Source organism: Botrytis byssoidea, assembly GCF_014898295.1.
Source record: "Botrytis byssoidea strain MUCL 94 chromosome Unknown BBYS_013, whole genome shotgun sequence".
Taxonomy (NCBI): Eukaryota; Fungi; Ascomycota; class Leotiomycetes; order Helotiales; family Sclerotiniaceae; genus Botrytis; species Botrytis byssoidea.
The window spans coordinates 67,876-85,012 of record NW_024065854.1 but is presented as its reverse complement, the minus strand read 5'-3'; the positions used below and the strand labels follow the sequence as shown (position 1 = coordinate 85,012).

The 17,137-nt window shown below is 43.1% G+C and overlaps 7 protein-coding genes across 7 annotated transcripts; 3 read left to right on the top strand and 4 right to left on the bottom strand.

The window, feature by feature from the left end:
* Positions 1-750: 750 nt before the first annotated feature.
* On the top strand, positions 751-2,744 carry EAE97_006815 (uncharacterized protein). The gene is made up of 5 exons (XM_038877328.1): positions 751-1,502; positions 1,562-1,587; positions 1,657-1,673; positions 1,726-2,069; positions 2,118-2,744. Exons 1-5 carry the CDS (start codon positions 1,200-1,202, stop codon positions 2,712-2,714), a joined length of 1,287 nt encoding a protein of 428 aa, XP_038731518.1. The 5' UTR covers positions 751-1,199; the 3' UTR covers positions 2,715-2,744.
* A 649-nt stretch (positions 2,745-3,393) lies between these two features.
* Positions 3,394-3,786, bottom strand: EAE97_006814 (uncharacterized protein; the record flags this gene model as incomplete). The annotated part of the gene is made up of 1 exon (XM_038877327.1): positions 3,394-3,786. One exon carries the CDS (start codon positions 3,784-3,786, stop codon positions 3,394-3,396), a length of 393 nt encoding a protein of 130 aa, XP_038731517.1.
* Positions 3,787-5,696: 1,910 nt separating this feature from the next.
* Positions 5,697-6,516, bottom strand: EAE97_006813 (uncharacterized protein; the record flags this gene model as incomplete). The annotated part of the gene is made up of 2 exons (XM_038877326.1): positions 5,697-5,872; positions 5,976-6,516. 2 exons carry the CDS (start codon positions 6,514-6,516, stop codon positions 5,697-5,699), a joined length of 717 nt encoding a protein of 238 aa, XP_038731516.1.
* Positions 6,517-9,277: 2,761 nt separating this feature from the next.
* Positions 9,278-10,063, bottom strand: EAE97_006812 (uncharacterized protein; the record flags this gene model as incomplete). Its single annotated transcript, XM_038877325.1, has 3 exons — positions 9,278-9,412; positions 9,472-9,776; positions 10,051-10,063. 3 exons carry the CDS (start codon positions 10,061-10,063, stop codon positions 9,278-9,280), a joined length of 453 nt encoding a protein of 150 aa, XP_038731515.1.
* Positions 10,064-11,676: 1,613 nt separating this feature from the next.
* EAE97_006811 (uncharacterized protein) lies at positions 11,677-13,659 on the top strand (the record flags this gene model as incomplete). The annotated part of the gene is made up of 5 exons (XM_038877324.1): positions 11,677-11,798; positions 11,948-12,101; positions 12,159-12,309; positions 12,365-12,429; positions 12,478-13,659. 5 exons carry the CDS (start codon positions 11,677-11,679, stop codon positions 13,657-13,659), a joined length of 1,674 nt encoding a protein of 557 aa, XP_038731514.1.
* Positions 13,660-14,334: 675 nt separating this feature from the next.
* EAE97_006810 (uncharacterized protein) lies at positions 14,335-15,223 on the bottom strand (the record flags this gene model as incomplete). Its single annotated transcript, XM_038877323.1, has 3 exons — positions 14,335-14,717; positions 14,861-15,099; positions 15,150-15,223. The coding sequence occupies 3 exons, from the start codon at positions 15,221-15,223 to the stop codon at positions 14,335-14,337; spliced, it is 696 nt and encodes a 231-aa protein (XP_038731513.1).
* Positions 15,224-15,727: 504 nt separating this feature from the next.
* Positions 15,728-16,697, top strand: EAE97_006809 (uncharacterized protein; the record flags this gene model as incomplete). The annotated part of the gene is made up of 2 exons (XM_038877322.1): positions 15,728-15,785; positions 15,904-16,697. The coding sequence occupies 2 exons, from the start codon at positions 15,728-15,730 to the stop codon at positions 16,695-16,697; spliced, it is 852 nt and encodes a 283-aa protein (XP_038731512.1).
* Between the last annotated feature and the right edge of the window lie 440 nt (positions 16,698-17,137).

Below are 17,137 nucleotides of genomic sequence, written 5' to 3'. Positions count from 1 at the left end.
TGTACGGATTCTTTTGGTAGATTTGAGTTTGAAAATATGGCAGATATTTTGAGGTGCTGGTAACCATATTTGAGTATTTTTGAACTTCACTTGAATATATGGACTGAAGCTTTGCAACGGAAGACTTTCCTGGAATCGGCCAACTCATTTGTTCATTGAATTCTTGATAGATGAAGTAAAGCTCTGAGATTTGAGGAAGTATCGGGGACTGCTCATGGAAGATGGTGACATTTGTAAGTTGTAGCACTAGCCGCAGCTGCTCCTGATCAGGAAGAACCTTCGAAGTATCAGAATTGTAATGTAATGTTTGTTAGCTCACTGGGGGGCAACCACCAGGAACAGCTTTATAGATGAAAGGTTACGCTCTTCAAAGATCTTTTAATCTGTAAGAGGAACGGAATTGGCATTTCCATTTATCCCTAGCATGCAGCTAGATAGGTGTATATACTGTGAATGGACTTCCATCCATTTCCCGCTGCAGCTAGTTGAATGTCAGTTAAATGTCAGTTGAACAATGTTTTCGAGGGACTTGTAATGATAATACATTGCAATTATTCTTCAACAGTACTTGATTATAAGCTTCAAGAGCTTTAAATAACCTTATTAAGCTACTACCGGGGTTATTCGGCAATCGCTGAAAAGTAGACGCCAATATCAGGGGACTTACAGGGACCATGATACTATTTATGGGGTATATTTGCTCTAGATTCCAAAACAACCATGCTAAACAGCTACTACCTCAGCTAAAAGTACTCAGGGTAGGTACTTCCACGTTGTCCTTTACTACTTCCTTCAGCTATACCTGTCTAGGGACTATAATAGAGATTATAACGTTCTTTACTTAGAGAAAAAAAACCTGAAAGCTAGAATCTACGCAGTACCTACCTAGGCACTTATCCTTGCAGAGCGCACCTGCAATTGGGGGATTATCAAAAAGCAAATAAAAATACAGTAGTGTGCCTCTATTCTACGTGTCAGATTTCAACATCACTGTTAAAATTGTTTTCTTCTTTTTGATACCAACTGCATTGTTGCTGAGCCACTATCCAATTTTGTATCATATCCCATCGTACCGCTTTCAGTCATATCGGTAGCCAAATTCTGGAACATCACACTCAAAAATCCTCCATTCTTAGATTCCAGCACGGGAAACGCCTCCCCCTGATCGCATTCAGTTAGTCAGAAAGGCGTATTTATGAATGGCTCGAAGACGCAGAGCTGATTCTGCTAGCAGCCAGCAGCAAGCATCTATGCCGGCCCAACGGCGTCGTTCCACCCTTCGAGATTTACAAGCTTCGAATGCCGATGGAGATGTCGTAGCCCCAAAGGTTATTAATGCTGCACCATCATTGGAAAAGGCCGAAATGTATGGAATCAATGATAAAAGATCTACGTCCTCAAAATTGCTTGCGATGGCGGGGCGCATATTTATTGAAACAATTCCGCAATGGTTGGCAGTGGGTGCCATGCTTGGGTTGATTTTCGGAGGTTGTTGCTCAAATGTGAGTGCTCCTACAGTTTGAGAAAGTTGGAAAGGATGAGGAGCTCATTGCATACTTAGGTTTTCGCTTTGGAAGCCATTGTCAAGTAAGTTTTGATTCTCTTGCTTTTGAGGTTATGTTGTTTCGAGTACCCCGCTGACATTGATCAAAACAGAGTCGAGAAAGATAGCGGTAGATTCCCTCCATGCACCACCTCATCGAATGCTATTCTAATTTTCTGAAGGAACCCTTATGACATTTGTTCAATTTATCTTTGTAGCTGTGACCAGCTACATTTCCCAATTCGATCGAAGTCGACCCCCGCTCTTCCTCACACCAAATCGTGTCCCTATACGTCGATGGATTATAAATATTGTTTTATTCTTTACAATCAATGTCATGAACAATCATGCATTCGGCTATAATATTTCAGTGCCTATGCACATCATCTTACGATCTGGAGGTAGTATTACAACCTTGGCCGCGGGATACATATGGGGAAAGCGATTCTCTAGGATACAAATTATAGCTGTCATTCTTTTGACGATTGGGGTAGTTACAGCAGCTATGTTCGATGCGCAGTCTAAGGTATTATCATGCTTCTTACACCTTCGAATATCACTAATTCCCTAGCAGGACGGAAAAGTAGACGCGGACATACCCTCTTTCAACACAGGACTTATCATCCTCTTTATTGCCCAAGTGCTCTCCGCAATAATGGGTCTTTACACGGAAGAAACCTACAAAGAATACGGACCCCATTGGAAAGAAAACCTCTTCTACTCACATATTCTCGCACTGCCTCTTTTCGCTCCTTTCTTCCCCTCCATGTATCGCCAATTCCTCAGGCTTGCCTCCTCCGCGCCGCTCAGCCTTCCCTTCCTCGATGTCCAAACGCTCCCCTCCGACCTCGTTTCTAAAATCTCACAGATCTACCTACCAAGCCAACTCGTCTTTCTTGCTATGAATGTGCTCACTCAATATGCATGTATACGCGGAGTTAATTTACTTGCCGCTGCATCTTCTGCACTCACGGTAACGATTGTACTGAATGTGAGAAAACTGGCTAGTTTATTATTGAGCATTTGGTTGTTTGGAAATAGACTTAGTCCTGGGACCTTGGTGGGTGCATTTTTGGTATTTTTTGCGGGCGGATTGTATGGTTTAGATGGAGGAAGAAAGAAGGGTGCGGGTAGACTTAGAAGTAGTACTAGTAACGGGAAGGTGGGCTAGTCAAAAAATTATATATTATATAAAACGCTATTGTTCAAGAATTCAGTGCAACTAAGTTGTGAGATTTCTCGTTTTTCTTAAATCCCTTCTTTTCAGCGATTACCTTTGAAGTTGAAGAAAGTTTCATCAACATCTAGAATCTCGTAAACTTTCGTCCTAAATTCTTGAAGGCCGATCCGAGGACTTCAGTGTAATTACATCATAAGGAAAACAAACTCACGAGGTTGATCTAACGAGGAAATATTGATTAAAATATTCTTTTTCTCATAACTTTCCTGCATCATATTAACTATCTTCTAACCAGTACTTCAAAACTCCCAACCGTGTATGCCAGACTCCCATTAAATCAAATTGCAAGAAGCGGAATTGATATACAAGTTCTCCTAGTGATCTTTGATGCGGATATCGCTCAAAACGAGGTTCCCTCTCTCGTCCTTGATACCTTTGTGGGGTCTTTGCTCGTGGGTGGTGGTGTTGCAGATCTGACCAAACTATAGAGTTAAGTGGTGGGTGGTGGGCGGTGTGGTGACGTGTCCCTGAGAGAGCCTCGAAGATATGAGTGGAAGTATCGCAGATAGATGTCCTGCATCGTATCTTCTCCTCTGGGCATGTCTTCTCGGCCTTCTTTCACGCCTCGAAAAGATAATGCAGAATCCCCTATTACTCAAACATGTTATGTTCATCTTCGGTAGTCAGTGTCATACCGCGGTGTAGATCCCAATCCACTCCCCAGCGCTCTAGTCCCCAATGATGGTTGCGAGCGTCCTCCCAGACTATGTCCTCCCTGACTATATCCTTCCTGGCCATATCCACTACTACTATACCTGTGAGAGTCCCCACTACTGCTATAACCTCTCGAATCTCTAATACCACCAGATCCACTCTGCGATCCTCGATACCCGTTTCGAGAAGTGCTGCTGCCTCTCGAAGGGTCCCTCCTATGCAGCTCAGCAGGGACGAATGATCGATGACTGCTAGATTCGTACAATTTTTTCTTCTCATCGAATTCTTGCTGTGAGATTTTCTTGACGGGCTCGACGTGTTCCCCGCGGGATCCGAAACAGCAGCACATTTTGTTTGTCTTTTGAGGTAAATGAAAAGGGAGGGAGCGTTTAGTAGGCTGATATAAAAATAAAAATAAAAATAAAAATAAAAGACTAATTTGCAGATTCAAAAAGAGTGACTAGATAGTTAAAGAGTGAACAGACGTCTATTTCTCAAGAAGAAGGAAATAAAAATGAATGTAGAAGAATCAAGAGGTACTCCTCATCTATGTACAGGAGCCGATATTCAAAGGATCACGAACAAGCTAGTCGACCAGACACAATGCCACCACCCGTCTTACAACATCCCTAGTGTCCAGCTTCCAACCCAATCCCTCCTCATCGCCGCTAACAAACCTCTTGACCAACTTCTCCAAGTATCTTTAACCAATCCTAGGGGTACGTATCCGAAACCCAAGAACCCCATACCCGGCTATTTTTAGCGCCCCAGGCAGGCGGAGCGGTCGAGGTCGATGGACGTTTGTTTGTTTCAGAAGATTAAAACGTGTCGAGGTCATAGGATAAGCGAGGTCGCGAGACATCGGCCGCTGTCGGCAAAGGTACTCAAGGTAATGATATTTAAAAGATGAGCCGAGGAATTTTGAAGTACTGTAAATCGAAGAGATAGAATTGAGTTCTAACTTTTATAATGCAAAGGGATACATGTGATACCCAAGCAGAAACAACTTGGTGTGACACGAATCCATGAAATTACATACGCAAAGTTGTGGAGATATAGAGTTGGTAGCCGCCGACCCAGCAATCTGGTTACCAATCCATCGGGTCAGATCCTAGGAAAATCCTCCAGGAAGCGGAAATCTTGGGGTATCTCATCATTGCCGGATGAGAATCTAGATTGTTGTATGATCATTGATCAAGGCATTGGGATTTCAAGTCCTGGGTGGGTGTTCAAAATGCTGAGGGAATGATATCATATATTATTCTGGGAGAGAAATTCAATAGGATGATCAGGTAAGTTGGAAATGCTGAAACAACCCCATAGTGTATCCCAATATTTTACAGGAACAGCTCGCCTCAAGACCCATGCCACCAAACAGAGAATTTCAACCTTCTAATGAGTGAGATCCAGCTTAGTGGTAGCGCATAAAGTTTTCACATCCTCTCAAACAGAACTGCAGCTCTACATCTGAAGACTCTGATAAGTGAAAATTCAGTCTTCTGGTTTGTATATCTTGATCGATATACATTAGATTTATCTGGAAGGAGAGGTTTCCCCCCCAAGATTTTGGCTTTTTTAGCGAGCCTGATTCGTAGTCATGAGTAGGAGATATGAGACTGGAAGAAGACGACTTCACTTAGGTTCGTGATTATTGCCAGGGTATGAAAGACTTACTCCTCAAGTAGCCTTAGTATGAGCTTTGTTTGAATGGCTGCTGGTATGAATAGTAAGGTGTATAAGAAACTGCAGAATCACCCATACTACCCCTTGGATTTGGATGCTTGATACCAGTGCTATCTAGTCTGCTCTATGATCGTCTATCCAAGATGCGATCTGCAATGTAAAATATTCAATGAGAATTATTTATCCAGAATTCACTAAATACTGTATTGATAAAAGAGTAGATCTACTGATGAGAGCCGCTTGGCACCATAAATCAGCACTTGCAATTATTTTTCTGCGCCAAAACATTATGGAATCTCAAGTGATGGGTCAATTTCTCGCTTCTGGTAGCTTCTCAAAGCATGAATCTGCAATTGATATAGATGTCCCTATGGCGCGAGGAATTTAAGCTCAAATTATGACGGTATAAGAACCCCCCATTTTTATGTTGTCTTAACAGATCTATCTTTACTGTATTTACTTTTCGCATCGTAGCTTGACCCATGGTTCCCGGGTATTATCATCATCCAATAAATCGATCACCTCTCATGAATCAGCTAGAGTATCAATGAAACTCCACGGATGCAACCACCACGCTCATCTGATAATCTCTCTTCCACCACTTGCAGCACCTCCCTCCTTCTTTCCACCAGACCCAGCCAACCAAGCTGCCGCATCGAAATTTTGCAATGGATTGGCGCCATTGGCACCGCCTGTGATTCCACCACCACTCTTCTGGCGCTCCTCAAATTCAGCCTTGAGTTCTGGATCCACTGTAAAAGATGTACTGTTAGCATAGAAAACAAAGAATATATACATGGCATGATTGTGAAGTCTCAAATCTGACTCCCAGAAATTCAATAAAAATATACGTACTATTGTCCATAAGATAAGGCATTCCAAACACAATAAGCATACTGAATCCAGCAATCAAGATCATAGGATTTTTCAATAAACTCAATGGCGAGAATCCGGCTCGCTCAAGATAATAGTTTTTCTCGACAAGTGGCTTAACTTCCGCTGTATATTTATCATCTCCGAGTTTAGAAACCGGGATAATTTCTCCCTTGTTGCTCCATTCGTTGGCGCGGAAAGTGGTAAATGCTTCTATGGGAATGAGATTTGACTCGGAGGATGCAGGATGGATATCGACGCGGAGAGGAATGAAAGCGTGGGCTGAAGAGGAAACGGTGAGGAGGTAGGAGCCGCTGGTAAGGTTGCGGAAAGAAAAGGAATTGGATGGTGTGAGAGGCGCGGTGTGCGTGTGAGAAAGGGTACTGAGGATCGCGTGAGTGGAGGGGGGGAGAGTTGATGGGTTTAGTTGGGGAGTTGTTGGGATTGTGAAGATGAGTTGAGTTGCGAGCGTGGAGGGGAGAAGGGACAGCAGCGAATAGACGCCGGTGGCTGAGAGATGCATTTTCTAGGTGTTTTGGGGAGTGTCTGCTTGGAGTTGGGAGCTACTTGAGGGTCTGGTCGGTGATGCAAGGTTAAACGTATCTTGAGCCGGAAAAATGAATGGTCCGAGCTTAGGTAACCTTTGGGATTATATTACATCTATTTCACTTGCAATATAAACGTTACTATTTTTGCACTGAGAATATATCATAACTGGTAACTTATGTACATATTAGAATATATTGGGTTATACCAAAGTACATGTTACCACGATCTTAGAGATATGTCGTATAGGCATCTTGCAGTATCTCTCAACCCAAGTACAGCTCCTACTTAGCAAGCGCAAAGTGAGGACGGCGATGGAAAACATCTATACCTAAGCAATCTACAGCACATTAGCTCTTATTTCCACTGGATGTTTGGTTATAGGGAAACATTGCACAGGGATGATGGATATCATGAAAAGATACTGAAGTTGGTCTATGGCCTTTTTAGCTTCTTTTGCGAGTGCAAACTTCAACCAATAATGCCATACCTGTAGAATGTCTTTTTCTTTGATGATTGAGTATTGACCTGTACTGTTTGTTAAGAGCCATCAGTCCAATCACAGTAGAAGTTATTTTTCTATCATAATAGAGAAGACAAATCTCAACTTCATGAATTCAATCTCATGTTTCTAGGATCAAATATCTCAAGCGAATTTAGTATTTCGGCAACATGTAGGTGACTAGAAAGTATGCTACCATATATCCGCTTCGTCACGACAAGATTTACTCGGGTATTGGGGGAAAAAGGAAGACCCATGAACACTGCACCGGCGGCATGCAAAGCTTCTTTCCGTCAATTAATATGTTGTCAATCAATTTTCACCTTGCGGAACGAGTAGCTATAGTCAGGGACGTATGAGGCATCGAATAAGTCCACGACACCAGGTTCTGACAGATGATTGCTTCGAGAGACACTAGAATATACTGTTGTGGTGATTAGAAACCAAGGTTGATGCCGGCACATTGCTTATCAATGATGATTTGTTTAGCCAGCATAGCACCATAATGTATTCGTCTTTGAGATTCTACACTCTAATGTTTACACCTACTGATTTCTATCAATATATACGATGTTATACTCATAGCTCTACCGATTTGTACTTTTCACACTGCACACGTACAGGTTCGGCATCACATTGCAAAGTTGTGTTTCAACTACGATTCTAAACAACGGTGAATTAATATACTCGTCAATCATCGGGCTTTTAAACTGCCATCAGAGTTGTTGTTTACAATGACATTGTAAGAACATGTTGATATTCAAACGAGTGGCCATACCAGACTATGAATCTGGAGCATTAGCTATATAGGATAAAACCGTGAAAATTTTGTCTCATGACTTCCCTTGTAAACAAATATCAAGAACCAAGTTAGCACATCTCACCTCACCTCACCTCCCCCAACAAACACATCTCAATCTAACCAAACCATCCACGGATACAAATCATACATCTCTCTATATATATCAAGCAAACTAAACAGCAACAAACTTCCACAAAGACCAAAGCATAAAAGCACACATAATAAATCCTAGCAAACCCCTCTCTCTCCACCACAAAACAACATAAATCATGATTTTAACAATTTCAGCAGGTAGGTAGGTATTCAGCAATCCCCAAGATTTCCACCATTGACTGACTTATCCCCACTCATCAGAAATCAATCTACTACTCAATTGAAGTTTTCTACGAGTCGTCCCAGATCCTCCTTACTTTGAATCTCAATCTCAATCTCAATCTTCATCTCAGAACGCCCAAATATAAAAACGTAGAGATTCATTCATATTTCTAAATGACTGTCTACAATTGTATGTCCGCAACCTAACATATCATTCCCTCTTCTCCTTTCCCCGTTCCTTTTTACCTACTCCCAAGTCCAAGATGAACACCTCCTCTCCCTAGAAATATCCTTGCTTCGAGAATAACAAACAACGCAAAGTCGAAGTCACCCATAAAAAGCAGTCTTCTCTAGTACCAGCACTCATTAATCACCATTAAAAACCCCACCTCTCTCCTTCCTTCCCCTCCCAGCCCCCCAATCCAAATGTCCCAGAAACACCTACCTATCTGCCCTCACAACGTGAAAACCCCAATGAGCAATAGAGGCAAAACAAAACAACAAAAGACATACAACAGTGGGGATTCGCTGGTGGTCACCCACCCAACTACTAATCCACCGATCTGAAGCTTGTGTATGGCAGAGCGGACGGGATGCCCAATTCTCTTCAGTCTATGGTCGTATGTGGCATAAGAAAGGAATTATGGGATTATATTTGAGAAAGTCTGGAGGTGGTGAACTGATGAGCGAGCTGCGTGGTGACAGTGAAGAGGTTGTGGTAAGGCTCATCACTTGGATGATTTGTTGATGTTTTCTAACTTGACCACCTATTGGTATATTGAATCCAATGTAGCGAGTTGAAGAATCTGAGTCTAGAAATGAAATACAGAAAACACTTCATGTCAAAGAGAAAAGTTCACAGATGTAAAGACCATATACAATTTACCCAAGGAGAGAAAAAAAAGAGTCCTTGTTTGAAAGAAATTCATATTCTGCCTAATAAAGCTGTGCAATTAATGACGATTAAATCATAAAGTCATAAAAGTGAATTGATTCGAGTCGAGATAATACACAGACGAAACGGAATACTCCAGTCCGAACGTCATTTCCTTCCCATACCATAACCCCATTCCGTTAATCCTTCCCAACGATCATACCCAATATTAAAGCGTAATACATTTACTCGAATGGGTTGGTGCGGGTTCCCCACCAGGTGAGGAAGAGAGAGAGACCGACAGTCTCGAAGACGCGAGCGAGAGCTCCAACGGCAACAGTGTCGAGTGGTCGCTTCTCAGTGGTGATTTGTGCAATGAACTGATGAGAGTGTTAGCAAATTGGCCTCGATGCATAATTTTTCCGAATGGATAACGTACAGATGGAGCAGATGAAGCCATGAAGATCAAGGATCCCAAGTATGCAGCACCCTTGTATGAGAGGGTACCGGTGGCATTGATCAAAGCACCAACACCATATGATTGGACGGCGCTACCGACGAGGGAAGTTCCCCATGCAGCAGCGGCGGAAGCAGCCTCCTTTGACTTGACAAATTCCTCCTTGGAGTTGGCAGCTTGAGCTCTGTGGTAGGTTTCGCCAAAGACTGGGCCGAGGACAGCAAGGGATGCAGCGTGGTTGAAGATGGTACCGAGGGCAATAGCCGATGGCTTAACTGGTGGGAGGTCTATACGAAGTAGGTGTTAGTGGCAGTAAATCGATAGGGTAGAGGGATATTGAAAGAAAAACGGGAGCTAGGTGAGAGAAGTTGGTGATGGCATGATAATGCGTAGTGAGGAAGCATCATGAGGACATTCCATTGACATTAGACTTGGAAGGTGTAAATAGAACAGATCCCAAGCTCAATATGTCAATTCCAAAGCTCTCTCACAATGCTCCAGCATCACCAGTTCCATTCCAAGCCATCTCCCATTAGAGACTCCCCGAGCATAAATACGTACAGTGAAGAGACATGATGTGGTTGTAAAGTGGTGGTTGATTGAAAATATTAGTTAAAGATTCTTGATGATTGAGAGTTGATGTGTAGAGGAGAAATGTGAGAGAAGTGAGGGACAAAGAATAGATTTATGTAGCGGGGTGAATGGAAGCTAAAGCCATTACGGATAAAGTCGGGAAGGCACGTCATGGAAAGAGTTCCAAGGCAGATGAAGACCGGGTTTATGAGAGGTTGGCATGATTGTGGAGTAACAAACAGGTGGAAAATATGAGAATGATCGCGAAATCATTTTTTCTGGGTTTACAAATGCATGGGATTCTGAGGTGGAGCCTTTTAATATATTGCGAACAAATCTACAGAGGATCTAGATGGATGGATCGTGGATGTGATGTGATGTGAATAATACTTGAGAGAGTAGACATACAGTATACTTGTTGCTTGTTACATTCAATGAGGATACCTCTCTTATTAGGATGTAGGTATGTGTACATTTGGTTTGTCTATTAGACACGGAAGTAATCTTACAAAGCATGTATCCAATAGAAGTATATCTCCAATAGAATCGTATCTACAATAGAAGTATATATCCAATAGAAGTACGTGTACCTCGGTAGTGGAAGTATGTATCTAATACAAGTAAGTATATATCTCGTAACCCAAATACTTTTCGATTGATCGAGCGCACTTTCCTTGCCAAAACAAATAACTCACATCTGGGACGCCACCAATAATCTCTCATGAAAATACAAACTCGTCGTCCCGGCCCATACACTACACTACCACTAGACTACGTATACTTCAGACCTGTTCCTGTTCCTGTTCCTGTTCCTGTTCCTCTCTGAGGAATGTACGATGTACCTTAGCTGTCTAGATCTGATTCCCTTGCCTGTCTCGAGCCTCCACTGTCTAGATTTGATTCCCCTCGGAGCTCTCCCTCAATTAGTTCCACTCTTCACTCCACTTTCAAGCTTTGTTTACTTGCTTGCTTGCTTGCGAGCTTGCTTTTCTAAAAAAGAGCTCTGAGCTAATTTCCCCACAACTTTTGCATTCACAACCAGATTTATCCTAGAGTGACATCATACACGGACCTGATTCTCCAACTTTAACATTGTGGCGTTATGGATCACGATTGGAATTCAAATCACGGGAGTTGCGGGTTGGGGCTTGTGGCTAGTTATCGCCGCTTTATTAGTTTCCATTTCATGGCCATAAAACGGCGTCACTTTAACTTCAGCCTTAGGCACTAATAGTCTCGTGCCGTTGCGGTTACGTACAAAATACCCAACGCGCCTAGAAGTGATTCTTCCCTGTCACTCATCCTAACTCCTCCTAACGACTCTGAAACACCAAGCTTGGACCAATCAAATTATATTCAATATGAAACCAGTCCTCTGTACTTAACACAATTCATTCCTTTGACACGTGATGCTCATTAGAATTTGGCAGGTACTTTTTTTCCATCAAAACTCAATTGTCATTCAAAGCATTAAGCCCCTTTTTCTTATTGTCGGCGATACTATCTTTGGTCCGGAGATTCCATATAATGTTCTTTTGGTGTTCGCTTTTACTTTAGGATTTGGATTTTGGATGGTTGTGAATTTTGAAGCCGGCGTTAGTGAAGGTGTAAGATATGGAGGACCAGGAGTCTTTATTGGGTCACCGGTCGAATGAAAGGTCGGGCGCAAGTAGTATTGCTAATGCATACCAATATGCTTATCGACGAACAGGTTGTTGGAGAGCATCTTTGATTGTGTAAGTTGGATTTGGTTTTCTCTATTTAAGTTCGATTGTCTACCCAAGTACTTCTTTGCTACTATTATCTTTTGCTTGTGTTGATTTGCATCCTATTTTGCGGAGAATTATTAAACTCATCAGCTATCAGCTAACGATCGGAACTCTAGACCTTGCTTATTTTTAGCTACACTTTTTCTGACTCCATTATACACGATGAATAACAAAGTACAACCAAAAACTAGACATATGGAGTTCAGAAATGTAGTAGGATATTTTCTACAAGATGATCAGAATACAAATTCGGAAACCTTCAATTACACTGTAAGAGAGTTCGCAATCACGTTGTCGCATATCAGACTAACATAACTATCTACTCAGGAGTCGAACTTTGGCTTGAAAGATCGTGTGTATGACACGGATGCAGATTTCGACCCGGAGAGACAGAAGACTCAATGGGAAAGATTCGAGAATCATGTTGTGAAACTCAACAATCAAACTCCCAAGAATGTTCAGTATAAAGTTCTTTACTGTATGTATTCGAGATCACTACTGCCATCACATGATATGCAACTGACAGTTTGAAGTGGGGCGTCATGGGGAAGGATATCATAACATAAAAGAGACTGAGGTTGGAAAAGAAGCATGGGATGTATGTTCTATCTGACCCTCAACACGCGATTCTTATTGACTTCCATAGTGCTACTATTCTCACTTGGATGGAGATGAAAATTCAACCTGGGCCGATGCTCAACTTGCTCCCACTGGTGTTGCCCAAGCTCTGGTGGCCAACGCTTTCTGGGAGAAACTAATCACCACACAAAAGGCATCTCCACCACAATCCTATTACGTCTCACCCTTGACGCGTTGCCTCGAAACATGTTCCCTTACGTTCAACAATCTACCACTTCCTCCCACCTCCCCTCCATTCACCCCCATTATCAAAGAACTTCTCCGTGAAGGTATCTCCTCTCATACTTGCGATCGACGCCGCTCGAAAACTTATATCCACGCTCTCGCCCCTACTTGGAAATTTGAATCCAATTTCCCAGAAGAAGATCCTTATTGGCGCGCCAATCACTCAGAAACCCACGAGACAGAGAATAGAAGATTCAAAGCTCTCCTAGATGATCTATTCACGAATGATAATAGTACATTCATTTCACTCAGTTCTCATTCTGGAGCTATCAACACTATCTTACGAGTTATCGGCCATAGAACATTCTTCTTGAAGACAGGAGCTGTAATTCCAGTATTGATCAAAGCACAGAATGTATTGGGAGAAGATCCAAATCCAGTTTACAAAGGTCCAGAGTTTGCGAAAGATCCGAAAGTGTGTTCAGCGCCTCCACTTCCAATTGATACCCCCAAGCCAGTCAATGATATCGGCCTCCAAAAACCTGAGGACGTTATTCCTCCCCCACCACAGCCTCCAGCTCCGGAGCCAGCTACTCCCGCCGAGCCAAACCCTCCCACGGATCCATTACCACCCGCAAATCCAAACCCTCCCGCCGAACCACTTCCCCCTGCTGAGCCAAACCCCCCTACCAACCCAACACCACTTATAGATTCCGCAATCCCAGCAACAGTGGAAACGAATCCTCCTCCCGCCGAAGAAATACCTTCTCAAAATGTCGAAGTCAATCCTCCAGTCGAACCAGCTCCACCCACAGATATAGCTGTGAACCCACCCACAGACTCAATCCCACCCCCATCAAACGACCCTCCAGCCAATACCCCCATCGAAGCAAACCCTCCCATCAACGCAGCTACCTCAGCAGACGAATCTCTCGAGGCCGCCAAACCCAACCCCATACTACCCGTTGACCCAGCACCGCCTATTCCAGGAGAACTTGGCACGGGTGATGGGATATCTTCGTAGTTCTAGTTTCTTATTCTGTTAAGCAAATACTTAGTTTTTCAAACTAACGGAAATCTCTGTTTCTCGTCATGGTTTGGTATGGTGTGATGATAGTGTAGCAGTACTGTGATTTTATAGGAAAATGGATTTTGGCGCTTTGCGTTTTGCGATGGATTGAGTAGGAAATGTATTTGGATATAAGATATAGTATACAGATGCGTAAAGCATTCTCGTGATGTCAAACTTCGATGTAGCTATATCAGATGTTTAGCAAGGGCATATTAGGACTCAAGGATTAAGCTAGTCTACATTTTTTGATCTTTAAGAAGCCAATTTCATTTACAGTTCAAAGAAACAAGATGCAAAATATCGAGTATTTTTGATTCTCAATCCATATGATCTATATATAGACTGTAAGAGTAATCTTACTTGAGAGAAGATTCCTCCCTCCCTCTCGGGCGTCCATGATATACTACTAGGTATGCAAACTGCATTTATGTTTCCACAAGAGCAGCATTTTTCCTAGATATGTCGTCATACCATCTATAAAGCCATCACAAACCAGCATGATGAAAATGACTTTTAGACTCCAGGAATATATGCAGTCCTGCTAGCATCCCATACACATTCATTTAATAACCCTCATTCATTCCGCTCCTCGAAACAAGGAATCGCAAGATAATCCACCCATCTATCTTACTTCCCCTCCCGAATAGGCAACGCCTCGTTTTTCTCCACCAACTCTCCTACCCCCAATCCCCTCCCTACCTTAACCTTCCTCTTCTTTTCTGCCGTCTCTGCATCCTTCCCCTCCTCAATCGCCTTCACATCCTTTGCGCTCCCTGCGCTCCCCACTGCTTCTCCCTCATCGCCATCCTCCTCGTCTAGTATCTGCTCGCGTATATACGAGAGATCCAAGTTCATCGAATAGGCATCTTCGCCGTCGGCGTAGTACTTTGCTTCGATCTTCTCCGTCTGGAATCCGAGTGTGTCGCGGTAGAGACGGAGTGCAGCTTGGTTGGAGACACGCACGTGGAGGGATACGTATTGGGCGGAGAAGGTTTCGACCATTGCTTTTTCTGTTGGTTTTGCATGGTTAGTTTTTGTGTTTTTGTTGGAGCAGAAATTCAGAGTCTGGATGTAAAGACCAATCCCCCTCGGGGTTGGAAAAATGAAGATGAGATGGGAAGAGAACGAGTAGGACAAGGAAGAGAGAACATACGACTCTGTCTCATTAATTTCTCGGCAATACCAAGACGTCGATGTGTGCGCATAACACTCAGACTAGTAATGTGACCGTGTTGCACGCCATCCGCAGGATCTTCTTCCATTTTCGCCAGGACGTAGCCGACGATGCGGGGGTAATCGTAGGGGGTTTTCTGGGGACGCGAAACGTCGACTGCGACGAAGGAGAGTTGTGGCCAGGAGAGGGCATGGTAGAGATAGTATTTCATGAAATAGCTAGAGGGGGTTAGTTTGGAGGGGTAAAGAGGAGGGAGGGGATGACGAACTTTTCGGGAAGATTGGTGATATTGGCATGTTGAACATGCGGAATATCCGAGGATCGTAATAGTCTAATATCCATATTTATTAATGCGATGGACGGCCTTTCTTCCAATTTTGCTTTTTCTATGGAGGGCTGTGAGGGATTCGAATGGGATAGCTGGTTGGTTGTTTAGAGCTCGGTTTGACAGGTCAACAATTGGTGTATTGTGTAATGCAAAGCTTCCTCTCAAACCACACGTAACTGGTGCGCTTAACCGATAAGAACTAAGGAAATGATAAATGGACCCCGGGGATTTCTATGCCGACAATAATGTATAACCCCACCATAGAATGCTCGAGTGATGTATGGTGGGGGTATGAGGAAGGTGAAGAGGTAGTCAATGGAGTGAAATTGGGACTATTTGTTACACATATATAAAGGCTGAGTAGACTTTTTCTTTTCGCTGTCGTTTATTCGTTTTACTTCCTCATTGATTGATCAAGCGATCTAGTAACCAAAAGATAAAAGTATAATCATCACTTCTACATCTGTGATATAAAACAAAACTGCTCGAGCAATCCACATCACATCAAAAACTACGCAATGGCTTCAAATAGACCATTAGAAGGCAAACTTGCCATTATTACTGGAGCTTCTAGAGGTGAGTTGATCGCTTGTCATCATATCTATTTTGAAAATCTATCTCTACGTTCCTGATGCCTTCTTTCGCTCCTACCCATACATTCTATAAACACAACACCAACTAATCAAAACCCCAGGAATCGGAGCAGCAATTGCCGAAAACCTCGCATCAAAGGGCGCCAACCTCGTCCTCAACTACACATCCAATTCCTCCGCTACTCTCACCAGCGAGCTCTCCAAAAAGCTCGAAGAAAAACACAGCATTAAAACTTTCATCGTCCAAGCCGATGTATCTGAGAAATCCGGCGCAGAAACTATCATCAGCAATACTAAATCTCAATTCTCAGACCCCTCCGGAAAGTTCCAAATCGATATCCTGGTAAATAATGCAGGTGTATCCAAAAACACACCCATCCCAGACATCACAATCGATGACTTTAACTGGCAATACAAGATCAACGTGCTTGGTCCCCTTCTTCTCTTACAAGCCGCACTAGACTATCTTCCCCACGATAGATCTGGCCGCATCATTAATCTCGGTTCCGTCTCTAGTTCCGAGGGTTTCTGGGGCCAAACGGTATATGGTGGCACGAAAGCAGCTGTAGATGCCATGACGCGAACCTGGGCACGCGAATTGCATGATCGCGCAACGGTAAACTCCATTAATCCAGGTCCAGTAAAGACGGATATGTGGGCAGGTACCACTGCGGGATTCAAGAAGGAGCTGAAACCGTGGATTGAAAGTACTCCTGGAAGTAAGATCAGGCCAGATGTGGATGATCAGGATTTGGTAGATGATGCGCCAAATGCGGGAGGTAGACCGGCTTACACTTCTGAGATTGCGGGGATTGTGGGTATGTTGTGTACGAGTGATAGTCAATGGTGTACTGGACAGGTTGTATGTGCGAATGGTGGAATGGTTTTAAGATAGTGTTGCTGGTATTGGCTTTGGGCATCAGGTCTCGATTCTAGGATAGTTGATCGTGGATATATTCCGAGCAGATTCTAATTGAACAAGATAACCATTGATGTTGAAGAGTCCACATTGAGCCCTTTTGGTCTTGAAAGATCATTTCATCTATTGTAAAGATGATATCGTGAATCTAAACCAATTCGTCATTATCCGCCCCTGATTTTTGGCAGAGATCATTTGGTATGGTCTCGCTAAGTCGAAGGCGATAGACGTATCAAGTTCGGATGAGTATGCGCGAAGCTTTCTCATAGACATGAAGAATGATTTCTTAGGTTGAAGAAACGAAGATTTCTGAGAAGTTGAGATAGAACGAGAACTTCTCGGATATCCTTTGATGTTAGGGTCATAATGACGCTGTGATGTTGCTTCGATCATCTGCCCTGTCAGTAACGTATGAT